Source organism: Chelmon rostratus, chromosome 20 (assembly GCF_017976325.1).
Source record: "Chelmon rostratus isolate fCheRos1 chromosome 20, fCheRos1.pri, whole genome shotgun sequence".
Lineage (NCBI taxonomy): Eukaryota > Metazoa > Chordata > Actinopteri > Chaetodontiformes > Chaetodontidae > Chelmon > Chelmon rostratus.
In genome coordinates, this window is record NC_055677.1 from 1,604,867 (window position 1) to 1,617,597 (window position 12,731).

The 12,731-nt window shown below is 47.2% G+C and overlaps 1 protein-coding gene across 3 annotated transcripts in view; it reads left to right on the forward strand.

Moving 5' to 3' along the window:
* The window catches only part of rreb1a (ras responsive element binding protein 1a), a 63,984-nt gene that overhangs the window by 39,689 nt on the left and 11,564 nt on the right, over positions 1-12,731 (forward strand). For all 3 annotated transcript variants that reach the window (XM_041960943.1, XM_041960942.1, XM_041960944.1), the window contains 7 exons: positions 829-918; positions 1,564-1,727; positions 8,741-8,876; positions 8,993-9,141; positions 11,478-11,667; positions 11,748-12,014; positions 12,196-12,667. In XM_041960943.1, coding sequence (XP_041816877.1) covers positions 829-918; positions 1,564-1,727; positions 8,741-8,876; positions 8,993-9,141; positions 11,478-11,667; positions 11,748-12,014; positions 12,196-12,667 — 1,468 coding nt within the window. The remainder of the gene's footprint in view (positions 1-828; positions 919-1,563; positions 1,728-8,740; positions 8,877-8,992; positions 9,142-11,477; positions 11,668-11,747; positions 12,015-12,195; positions 12,668-12,731) is intronic.

Consider the following 12,731-nt stretch of genomic DNA (forward strand, 5'->3'; position numbering starts at 1 on the left):
TCTCCTCTCCTCACAGTCTTCCTCTCCTCTCCTCACAGTCTTCCTCTCCTCTCCTTGTCTCCTCTCCTTGTCTCCTCACAGTCTTCCTCTCCTCTCCTCTTTCTGTTTTCACAGGACCTGACTTGTTCAATCACTCACCCTCCTCTTGTTTCTTTTTCTTCTTCTCTGTTGTCTCCTCTCGTCTCCTCTCGTCTCCTCTCCTCTCTTCATTTTTTTCCTCATCGTTATGGTACATTTCTCCTCTTTCCCATCATGCACTGCAGCATTCCATGACACGTCATCACTTCCTGTAGTTGAAACAGGAAAAGGGAAGTGCTGCTTCCCTGGGTTTGTGAGCGGACGTGTGTGTGTGTGTGTGTGTGTGTGTGTATGGTGTGTGTTTTGTGTGTGGTGTGTGTTGCAGAGATTGTTTTTCCAACATTTCCTCGCATAACGACCAGTGCAGAAGTGTGTGTGTGTGTGTGTTGTACTGTACTGTTTGTGTGCGTTGTAGTATGTGTGCCTATGGTGTGTGCGTGTGTGCGTGTGTGTTGTACTGTGTGTATGTGTGTGTGTGTGTGTGTGTGTGTTGGTGAGCAGCAGGGCGGAGTCTCTCCCCTCTGCAGTGACTCAGGTGGTTTCCAGCTCGCTGTGATGGATCAGAGATCAGCTGACTTTTTCTCATCAGGTCAAACTGAGGCTGAACTTTCTCAATTAACTCATCGTCAACGAACTGAAGAAATCGTCGTGTGAAAACTGTCGACAGTGAGGTTTTTATGTTAATGTCTATCTCTGTGTGTGTGTGTGTGTGTGTGTGTGTGTGTGTGTGTGTGTGTGTGTGTTTTCCAGGACACCAAAGACGAGAACTCAGCTTTCATCTGTCCACTGTGTGACAAAAACTGTCAAACACAACACCAGCTCACCATGCACATCAGACAGGTAAACGCTTCCTGTACGGCTGCTGTCACCGCGCAGCGGCTCTGTTTTTATAGGCTGAGGAGTCAAGAAGATAAATAACAACACTGTTGCACTAAATCCTGCATGAAGACAGACGCAAAGGGAATTTTCTGCTTAAATCAAGATTGAAGATGCTTCTGCTGCCGCTGCGTCCTCAGTTTGAAGCCGTCTTCAGTCTGATGATCGTGTGTCCGACTCTGAGGCTGTCAGGCTGTGGGACGAGTATGTGCTGAATTGTACGATGGAAATAGGAAAAAAGAGAGCAGAGACGCGTCATCTTCATCGCTCTGATGGTTTGAACATGCAGAAAAACCTCAAAGGAGTTTTGGCTGCTGCGCTCTCATGCATCAGAACTGCCACCACTCTGGGTTTCAGTCTTAATGCGGCACACATATTTGTCATTAAGCCTCCATCAGTGATGTATTCTGATTGGTCGGTTCGTAGGGTCGTAGCAGCAGTCACGTTGTGAGAGTTTGGTCCTTTTTGGTTTCTCTCAGAGGGCCCAAAGTCACCTGTGTGAAAGGGCCTCTATTTATTTAGTATGTTACACCCTCCATCCCGAGAGCTTCAGCTCAGATCAGTTCCTCCTGTACTTGCTGTCAGCTGATTGGACGCTCTTCTCTGCAGCACAACGCCGACACCGGAGCGACGGACCACTCCTGCAGCATCTGTGGGAAGTGCCTGAGCTCGGCCTCATCGCTCGACAGACACATGCTGGTCCACAGCGGTGAGAGACCCTACAAATGTAACATCTGTGGACAGACCTTCACCACCAACGGCAACATGCACAGGTACACGCACGCACGCACGCACGCACGCACGCACGCACGCACGCACGCACGCACGCACGCACACACACACACACACACACACAGACCTTTAACCTCTGACCTTCTGTAAACATGAGACAATTCAGCACAACACAAAGTTGTTACGTTTCATTGTGCACAGACTGGCTGCAGATCAGTGTGTATCTGTTGATCTCACGCACACACACACACACACACACACACACACACACACACACACACACACACACATCATGTAACCTCAGGCAGAGGAAGTTAGCGTTTAACCAGGTCCCCAGTCAACCATGATGGGAGCAAAAAAACCCAAACTGGTCCTGAGTGTGTGTGTGTGTGGTGGGGACAGGAAGTGGGAAGACAACTTGAAACCCTCCATCCCCATCTCACACACACACACACACACACACACACACACACACACACACAGAGCAACGCCCAGTCATTTATCAGTAAAGTCCAGCCTCCACCACCAGACTCAACGGTCTCTGCAGCAGTGTGTGTGTGTCAGTGTGTGTCTGTGTGTGTGTGACATAATCTGACCAATCAGAGGAGAGATCCAGCAATGTTTTTGTCTTTTTAATGGCTCAGCTTCTGTCTCAGGACGCCAGAACTTTCAAAGAAGCAAAGAACTCAGTGTGTTTGCAGCTTTTAGCCCCATAACTACAAATTAGATTCTTGGATGTGCTTCTCCCTCTGACGCAGTCGGCCATTGGCTTGTGTTCATCCTGCCCACACGTGTGTTACCTGTAGAGCTCCGGTGTGTGTTGAGACTTCGGATGTCCTCTCTACTGCAGCACCCTGTGGAATTTATGTGGTAGCTTCACGTTTTTAGGGTGCACAGAGCGGCGGTGGCGTGCGTGAAACACAGCAGCGTGGTTCATGTGAAATGTGCAGCCCCTTAATGTTCGTTTGGGACAAAAAGGCGAATGTTTTGCGCCTCCTCGGACTCTGAGTCCTCAGGCTCAGTCATGGTGATGGTATGAGGAGGTGTGGGCAGGAAGGAATGACTGTAGGCTGAGAGACGGACAGACGGACAGACAGACAGAAATCTGTTAGATGTCACAGCAATTTTCTCAATTATTTTTTCCTTTTATTTGTTTTTGTGCTCATAGTTTTTTGGGGTTTGGCAGTGAGAGCTTGTGTTTCCTGCTGCTTTTAAAGAGGTAGTTAGAAGGAGCTGAATGGAAAACTGTCTTTGGCTTCGACGCTCTCAGTATGAAACAGGCATCCGAAACAACAGCGAGACCTAAAGCAGCTATGATCGACTCATTGACATTTTGAATTCTGTTTTAAATATTGTCTATTCTCTGCCTCCTTGTTGTCAGCAGAATAAAGGTGTGAACTCAGTTGAAGCTCAGTAGCAATGAGTCCGTCGTTCTTCACGGATGTTGAAGAGCGAGGAAAAGGTTTTGGAAGAATCAAGAGATTCTGAACTGGATCCGAGGGCCGGATCTCGTGTTGCGCTTCAGGTAGCGGCCGCGGCTTCGCGTCCTGATCTCACCTGCTGCAGCTTAAGCTCCGGCAGAAAGTCGGCGGTCTGGTTTTGTGAGTCTCTGCAGTAGCGTGACTCTGCTGTCTCTCTGCAGAAAGACAAACTGAAGTCACACTGAGGGAATAACACGGCCTCCTGCAGGCTGCCCGCGATCTGGATGCTGATTTCCATCAACACACCCTGGAAATGGTTGCGTCATTTTCTCAGAATCCTGCGAGTATTATAGAACAAAGCAAAAAAAAAAAAAAAAGCTGCGAACAGGCCTCATGAAGCCCTGCACCTTTTTTTATTTAATGCTTATTTACAATGCAAACGAGAGAGAACAGTAGAGGAGGGAGGGAGGAAAACAGGAAAGTCTGACTTGAGCTCCACATGTGGCGCTGCTCTCTCCGCGAGGCCTGACTCCACATGCTGCTGTAGGAAAATAAAGAGGAGGCCTGTGCGGATGGAGGGTGGGAAGCAGAAGCAGAGGGAGGAGGGAGCGAGAGGAGGAATCCATTTTGCAGCGGAGCATCCTTTGAAATGTGAAACGCGAGATTTTCCTACTCGACTGTCTTCGGACGGGCAGAGAGGAAGAGGGAGGGAGGGAGGGAGGGAGGGAGAGGAACAAAAAGAAGGAAAGACGGGAGCTGAATGTGGGCGACGGATGGAAAGAAAGAGGCGAAGCGTCATGTGTGATGAATTCCCTCCACAATTTAGCAAAATCTGAAATGTTTTGTTGCCAATTAAGGAGATAAATTTAGAGAGTTGTAGTATGAAAGGCCCTAAACTTGTGATGCAGCAGGAGAATGATCTGCTGAATGTGAAGGCAGAATCCACTTCAGAGCAGCATCCCTGAAATGTGGAACTAGTTCCTCTGGTTTCTGGTGGAAAGGCCTGTAGGCCCTTCTTCCCACCCAAACATCGGCTCTATTCAACGTTTACTGAAGCCACATACCTTTGTTGCTGCTGCTGGGGGGCAGAAATGAAGTGTGGCCACTTCTGACCAACCTGTCTGTGGTCATGTGGTTAAACACAAATTCAGGAAATATGCAGCACGCACGTTATGACAGAGAGGTGGACAAGGCGAACATCTGGCTCAATATTGTGCTTTAAGTTGATTTTTCCAAACGTGTATGTAAGTACAGTATACCCTTGTTTTTCACGGGGGTTACGTTCCAAAAAGAACCCGTGATAGGCAAAATCTGTGAAGTAGAAACTTTTATTTATTTTTTTTTACAATTATTATACAATTAAATACTCTATTATACATTTTTAAAAAAAAGAACAAACCATTTTACAGGCTCAAGCATTTGTTTCACAAATAAAAGTACTTTAGAAACGTTTTTTTTTTAACAAATAACTTCTGTACTGTGCTGTCAAATAATAATTTTAATCATCGATGTGAACAGAAGGCTTCAAATTGCGGAGATTAGCACCGCCCACCGCGACCCGAGTGATTGGATTAAACTGGAGAAAATTAAAAATGATTATGAAAAAAATACAAAGTACAGTTGGACAAATAGTGACTCAGGTGTATTTCACTGCTCTTCAGACTGAGCCGCTGCATCCTGACTCCGCTCTGCAGTGTTTTCTTCTTTTGGTGCAGGTGTGTTTGTTCGGGAGAAGAACACAGTGATCGGCAAAACTCCAAATTACAAGAGAATTTGCACGTACGTGATGTAAATTTGGCGAGCTGTTTTACGTACGTGTTCATATTAAACTGCAACGTTATTGACGCACAGGTAGAGAAGAAGCGGAGTGACTTTTTAGCCAATCAGAATGCAGAACACAATGCACGATGCAAATCCGTGAAGTAGCGAAACCGTGAAAAATAAACCTCGTTATAGCGAGGGATCACTGTACCTATGAATATGCATCAAGGTAAAAACATAAGACCGACAGCTGTTTTTGAGACGGATCCTTTAAACTCGAGCCGGACATTTTTACAGTGCAGAAATAAACCCTGATGGACCGACGACGTGAAGCTGAATCACTGCAAACTTTGACATTTCTGCAGCTTCGTCTGACTTGTGAGCTGAACCGCCGGTCCAGCTCTGCCCGAAAGCCTTTCATAAATATGTCAGTTTTATGCCAAAAAGTCCCGTTGTGACTAATTTAGAAGATGAAGATGAAACATTTAAACACAATAAATTAATTTGGTAACACTTTAAAAAGAGAAGAAGGAAGAATTAATTATCAGTCATTTCAGGTAAAGTCACAGCACTTAAGATGACAAAAATGTCAAATATTCAGGCAATAAAGTTTCCAATAATCAATTTTTAATCAATATTTAGATTGATTTCCCTGAGATTAGCTCTAAATTACATCGTTCTGTCCAGGAAATGTCTTCAGTGATTATTAGGATTTCACAAACCTGTAAAATAAACTTCTCATTCTCGGTTTAAGTTAAGTGTTTTCCAGGTTTTAGAGACAACAATGGGCGTGTTGGAGGCTAAATGTGGTTAAACCCTGCAGGCGACCCTGCTGCTGCTCATCACATCTGCCCACAGAAACTTTAAGATGACTTTCAAAACTTTTCAGTTTTCAAAGATTGAAAGAAGAGAAAGTGAAGCGGAGAGCGGCATCACATGAGTCGTCCTCTCTCGGCCCTCTGTCTGCTCTGTTGTGAGGCCGTTGGGCCTGGTTGCCATGGAGAGGCATCCCATTAGCCTATTATGGGCTGGCAGCGGTGTGCTGAGCTGTGATTGGCTCTCAGAGGCCAGTGCATGTTTGAGGAGAAGAGAGAAGCTGCTCTGTGTTTCTGTCTGAGAAAGTTCATTTCATCCTTCTTTACTTCCTTCCTTCCTTCCCTCCATCCTCACTTCCTCTGAGGGAAAGTGTCCTACAGTTAGACCTCCCTCCTTCCCTCCCTCCTCTCGTCTATTTTTCCCTCCCTCCCTCCTGAGAGTTTACATGAATTGTTTGTTGTTTGATAGATGAGTGAAAGCTCAACTGTGACTGACTCAACAGCGCCCCTGTGGTGATGTACTGGAACTGCATGCAGGCAGACATGGAGGAAGAGGGTCACATGAGTACTTTGTACTGTTCTTGCTACTCTTTGTGGTACTTCTTATACTGCTACTGTCGCACTTACTGCTGCTCACACTTGTGATTGCAGTAGTCGTGAACTAGAGAGTACTGCTTGTTTCTGTGGGCCAAATACACGTGTAGTCTGCTGTGTGTACTTTGTTTAACAAGTACTAAAGTACACAACATACAAAGAGCTGGACGAGTGAGGGGTCAGCGGGGGCCAGCAGCGCTTTTTTGCCTCAGGGCCCCTAGAAAGTTGATCCACGCATGAAAATACTACAACTACTACTGTTACAAGTGTCACTGTGACTGGTACTACAACTGAGTGTAGAATTAGAAGAATACAGTACTGCAACTCCAAGCAAGTACTGCTGTATTGTTACTACTGTTACTACCGCTGTAAGTGTATTTTTAAGTCTTATCAGATGGGAGGCCGCTCATAGCTAACGCTTCTCCTTCTGTGACATAAATATTCTTTGTACTAGTTTCCAACAAGTTATACTATAAAAGTACTCTTAGTGCTAGTGTTTTTGATTAGTCTATGATTTTTTTTAATTTCTCATGCGTGATCAATTCTGATTTTATTTATTTGGATCGGCAGGAGATTCTGGCACAGTTTTTATAAATTCCACCAAAACAATACTACGGCTATCAGCACTGGTACTGTTACTGCTACTACACACAGTATACTGCAATAAATGTTGTTAAGCAATTAAATATGATGGACTACAGTGTTTTGGTCTAAATTTATCTTTGTGTTTTCTGTGTGTGCGCGCGTGCATGTGTGTGTGCGTGTGTGTGTGTGTGTGTACACTGATATGTTGAGTTGAGCAGCTGTTCACGACTCAAACGTCTCACACACACACACACACACACACACACACACGCAGCAGGATTGTGTCTCTGCTGACTCGGCATGTTTCCTGCTCTCTGATTGGTCGGTTCTGGGGTCACAGTACAGTTTGGGCCAAGAAGACTTTGCTCTCTTGTTGTTCGTCTCCTCCTCTGTTTCCCTTCGCTGCTCTGATTGGTTAATGAACAGCTTCCTGTCAGCTGGTCCCAGATCTGCTGACTTGGTCACTCTGTCAGGACCTCTTATGGGCGTCCAGCCTGCTGCCTGTTGGGTCCTATTAATAGATGATAACATCCAATCCCACCACCCTCTCCTGCTCCCTCACCTCCTGTATCTTTCCTTTCTCCTCTCACTTCCTCTCCTTCACTCTTTTCTTTCCTTCCTTCCCTCCTTCCTTTAATGTCCTCTCTTTGTCTCCTCTCTCCTGCTCCCTTTCCCCTCATCTCCTTGTTTCCTCTCCTCTTGCTTCTTTCCTTATTCATCCCCTTTTTCCACCTCCAAAGGGTCCTCCTCTCGTCTTTGACTCTCTTTGTCTCCTTTCTTCTTTCCTTTCCTTCTGTCTCTCTTTCTGTCTCCTTTCCTTTTTTCCTCTCCTCTCCTCTTTGAACTTCTGTAAACTGACACCTTCACTACCGTGACATGCGACCTAGCTGAATGACCTTCACACACACACACACACACACACACACACACACACACACACACACACACACACACTAAAATAACTAAACACATGCTAACAGCCTGCACACTTTCTCACACGTCTCGTGAAACTTAAACTAAAACACACACACTCACAAACACTCGATCAACACATTTACACGTATGAGCAACACACACACATCAAGCAACTACATCTGACCTAAGACACAGCTGAAGGAGCTGACCTTGTGGAGGAAGAGGAGGGATGAGATCTCCATCCTTCTCCTCCTCTTCAACAGCCAGGTGTACAGAAACAGGTGACTAACAGAAGGAACGTCTTTGTAACTCCTCCTCATTGTGCAGCTGGTTATCTGAAATCATCTTGCTCTCCTCCTGCTTTCTTCTCCTTCCCTGTCTCCTTTTTTTTACCTCCTTTAACTATAAATGAGTGAATGAGACGCTCAAGAAGCCTGAAAAGTTGGAAGCGTATCAATAACAAATCAGCTGTTTCTCAACCAATGGCGTTTCTTCGACATTGTTGTCACAGCAACAGGAGAGCGACAACTTCCTGCTGTGACCTCAGGGCTTCCTCCTCCCTCCGCCAGCCTTATAAGGCAGTCGAACTGCTGTGTGTGTAATTATGTGATGACTTGCATGTGTGTGTGTGCGTGCGCGTGTGTGTGCGTGTGTGTGTGTGTGTGCGTGTGTGGTCAGATCACGGAAATCATTTCAGTGATCTTAAACGCAGTCTCACTTCTTCCTCACACTCCCAGAATCCATTGCTTTTTACCCACAAATCCCTGCAGTTCACCTCTCCAACAGCTGTCTGTCAGCGTGACAAAACTTCTCATGTGATTTCAGCACATTTGTGTGGAGGATGTGTGAGCCTGGATACCTGAGACAGCTTCAGGTGCTTCTCCGTTAACGCCTGAACAAACAGCTCGAAAACGCGACTCATGGTTGGTGAAACTAACCTCTGACTCTTCGTCCTCCTCTCAGACATATGAAGATTCATGAAAAGGACCCGGCCAGCGGTCTGCTTCCCGTCAGCCCCCCCTCGCCCACCAAACGCCGCCGTCCATCTGTCAAGAGGAGGCAGGAGGAGGAGAACGGAGAGGAGCCGCCCAGCAAGAAGGTAGTGAAAGCTCGTTTCCTGGACGTCACACGCTTTGACACAAGTAACAGAGAGAGGTGTGGTGATGTTGGTGTGTTAATGTGTGTGTGTGTGTGTGTGTGTGTGTGTGTTTTTAGGTGGTGGAGGACGCGGCGGCGGAGGAGTCGTCAGGGGCGGTCCGTGGAGCAGAGGAGGAGCTGCTGCCCTGTCCAATCTGCTTCAAGACCTACAGCTCCAGACTGGAGCTGGACGCACACATGGACACACACCCCGACACCGCACTGAGGTACACACACACACACACACACACACACACACTCTCCCAGAATTCCTTGCAGTGTTTCTCCCATCGAGGTTCTGTTGAATTCGTCAATATGATCGATTATTTCACTGGCTGACAGTTTGTCATATTTCATAGTGAAGTACACCTTTGAGGTACTTTCAATGAGGATTGCTACTTATTATACTGATACTGATACTGTAAAATAATTATACTACTATATAATACTGAAAGCTACAAATATTGTAATTTGTACTCCACTACATTTATTTGACACTTCTGGTCACTTTTTTACATAAAAAGCTTACATGATATGATGCAGTACTTTTGATACTTAAACTACATTTTGAATGGAGGGCTTTTACTTCTCACGGAGTATTTGTAGACTACAGTACTTCTACATTTACTGAAGTAAAGGATCTGAGTACTTTTTCCACTGCTGGTTGTAATAAAACCTTTCCAGTCTTTGTGCTAAGCTAAGCTAAGCTAAGCTAAGCTAACCGGCTGCTGGCTTTGGCTTTCTTTTAAACGCACAGATGTGAGAGTGGCATCATTCTTCTCGTCCAACTCTCCAGAAGAAAAGCGAATATTCCCAAAATATCCAAACTACTTCATTCAGTGACAAACAGCTGCTGCTTCGAGCTTCTCCGAGTAACGTTTTAGAAATTTATCAAAGTTGAGATGAATCTCAACCGGCTTCGTCTTCCCTCCTCGACTAATTAGCAGGCAGGGAGTCAAACAGGGAGGGAGGAGAGGATGAAAGAAGAAGAAGGGAGGAGGAGGAGGAGGAGGGAGGGATGGAAGAGACGGGACTAAATCAGTCATTAGGAGATAAAAAAGGTGGAGGAGGGATAAAATGGAGAAAGACGGAAATGAGGGTCAGCTTAAAGAAGAGGGGGAAGATGGACGGATGGATGGATAATAAGAGGGGGGGGGGGTAATAAGTCACCACTGAGCTAGAGAGAGGTAGAGAACCACAGAGAGAGAGAGAGAGAGAGAGAGAGAACAACTTAATAAGTCACAGAGAGGAGGAGGAGGAGGAGGAGGAGGAGGTGGAGGTTTCAGGACGCGCTCGGCTGGACCTTGTTGCCATGACTACACCCCCACCCATCCTAAAGAAAAAGACAGTCTGCCACCATGGTGACACAACTCCTAACGAACCCCCTCACACACACACACACACACACACGCTGTTTCAAAGTTTGAAGCGTGTTTATTGTGTTTTCATGGAGGAAAAAGATGGAGGAGGAGTGAAGAAGAAAGAAGAGATTGGAGGGGGTGGAGAATAAGAAAAAAGAAGGAAAGACAGAAAGGAAGAAAAGGAAGGAGGACGGAGAGATGAAGTTTGTCCGTGAGGAAGAAAAAGAAACAGAACAAATAAAAAGAGGGAGAGAGGAAGAGTGCGGCAGGCTGAGCTCGTTATGGAGGAAGGCAGGAATATTTAGCTGTAAATCCTCACTAATCAGCCTGTAAGAGGATCGACTGAACTGGAGGGATGGAGGGATGGAGAGAGGGAGAGAAAGGTAGTTTAACTGACCAGCAGGAAGATGGAGGGATGGAGAAGAGACATATTAGTTCAGCCGTCTTTATTCTTATTTATTATTCCAGCGTCACAGGAGTGTGATGATGATGAGTCTGATGAAGAGTCTCAGCGTTCTGTTTGACACGACGGACGCTTCAACACTTCATCTCACAGCGCTGGGAAACATTCAGGATTTTTTCTGACTTTAAATTAAAAGAAACACACACACACACACACACACACACACACACACACACACACACACAGCCTCTCTGGGATTAGCCTCAAACACCAGTGTGACACACACATACATACAGGAGCAGGCCAGGAGCAGACGACGGGGAGGAGGAGAGAAAGATGAAAGAGGTGGAGGAGGAGGAGGAGGAGGAGGGATGGAACAGAAGGAGGAAGAGGAGTGATGGGGATGAGACAGAGGGAGGTGGAGAGTTCAACAAGTGCTGGTCCACATATGGTCCACAGTGTTTCTCCTCTCCCGCCCCCCAAAAATCCTCTGACAACGTGTGCGAGGGGATTACACACAGCTTACACACACACACACACACACACACACACAGAGGATGTGAAGGAGTGTGTGACTGTGGCAGACACTGAGCAGCTGTCCTCTCAGTGCTTAACAAGAGCAGGACCATCACTGCCACCAGGGGTTATCTCACACACACACACACACACACACACACACACACACACACACACACAGAGATTTGCCGGTTAAAGAGAGTATTTTATTTTGAAAAGCTCCCGCTGGTGTTGGTAGATGGTATCAAACTGCTGATGAAGTTCCCTCGTTGTGTGTTCGTAGGTGTGATCTCTGCTGCCTCTCTTTCCGAACCCACCGTGGTTTGCTGCGTCACAATGCGGGGGTTCACAAGCTGCTCCCCCAAGACCCCAGCGGCCGCCCCTTCATCCAGAACAACCCCTCCATCCCCACCGGCTTCAACGACCTGGCCTTCATCGACTTCTCCTGCAAGAAGTTTGCTCACATCGCTCAGGTACCAGCGCAGCACCATTCCACCCACCACACATCTGGATTCAGGTTTCGGTGTGTGATCAGCTCTTTCTTTCCCCGCAGGTCTGGTGCGAGACAAACCTTCGTCGCTGTATCAGTAAGTTCCATCGGTTCGTGTGTGATTGTTGCGACAAGGCGTTCCCCCTTCGCTCTGCCCTGGACCTGCACAAAACCACCTCCCACCCTGAAAAACCAACCGCTGACACACAGGAAGTGGAGGACGAGGCAGAAAACGGCGTCGAGAACGACCGTCAGGATGTTGAGGAAGAAGCCGTGCCCTCAGAGCAGGCTAGCTTCCTGGAAGGACTGGGTCTCCAGCACATCTCCAAGGTAAGCTTTGGAAGTACAGCTGAATGTGTGAATCAGGGGTTTGCTAATCACCTCAAAAGAGGAGGATGGAAGAAATAAATGTAGGTAAACTCATCAAGGTTGCAGTGATGTTAAAGACACAAGGAATGCTGTAATGCTGCCCTCTAACTGTCCTCTGATGGATCCTGTCTGCATTTCTCAGGTGAAGTCTGGTCCCACAGACGATGAGATTCATCAGGCCCACCTGGACAGCATCAAGGTGATCCACGTGGAGCCGCCATCCTCCAGCCTTCCTCAGGAACCGGCCTCAGGCTACCTGTCCGGAGGTCTGGGGCTGACTCTGGGGCTGGGTGTGGGTGGTTTGGCGGCCCTCAGCATCCCCCTGCTAGAGGGCACGGGCTCTGCCTCAGCCCTGCAGGGCCTCTCCCAGAGAGAGGCCCTGAACCTGCTCTCCCTGCAGCCCTTCCAGACCGGCTTCCTCCTGCAGCCTGATGGAGGCGCTGCAACAGGTAGTGCGGCCTCATCTGGAGTCAAACCTGGAGAGGCAGGCGGAGCGGGGATCATGGAGCTGGCGGACATCCAGCAGATCCTCAAAGTGGCGAGTGCAGCGCCGAATCAGATGGGACTGACCCTCCCACCTCTGGCCAAAGCTCCGGGATTTGCCGGAGGTCATGGTGGGTGTCGGCTTGAGCTGGATGTTCTTTTAATTGTCTGTCAATCAATCAATCAATCAATCAG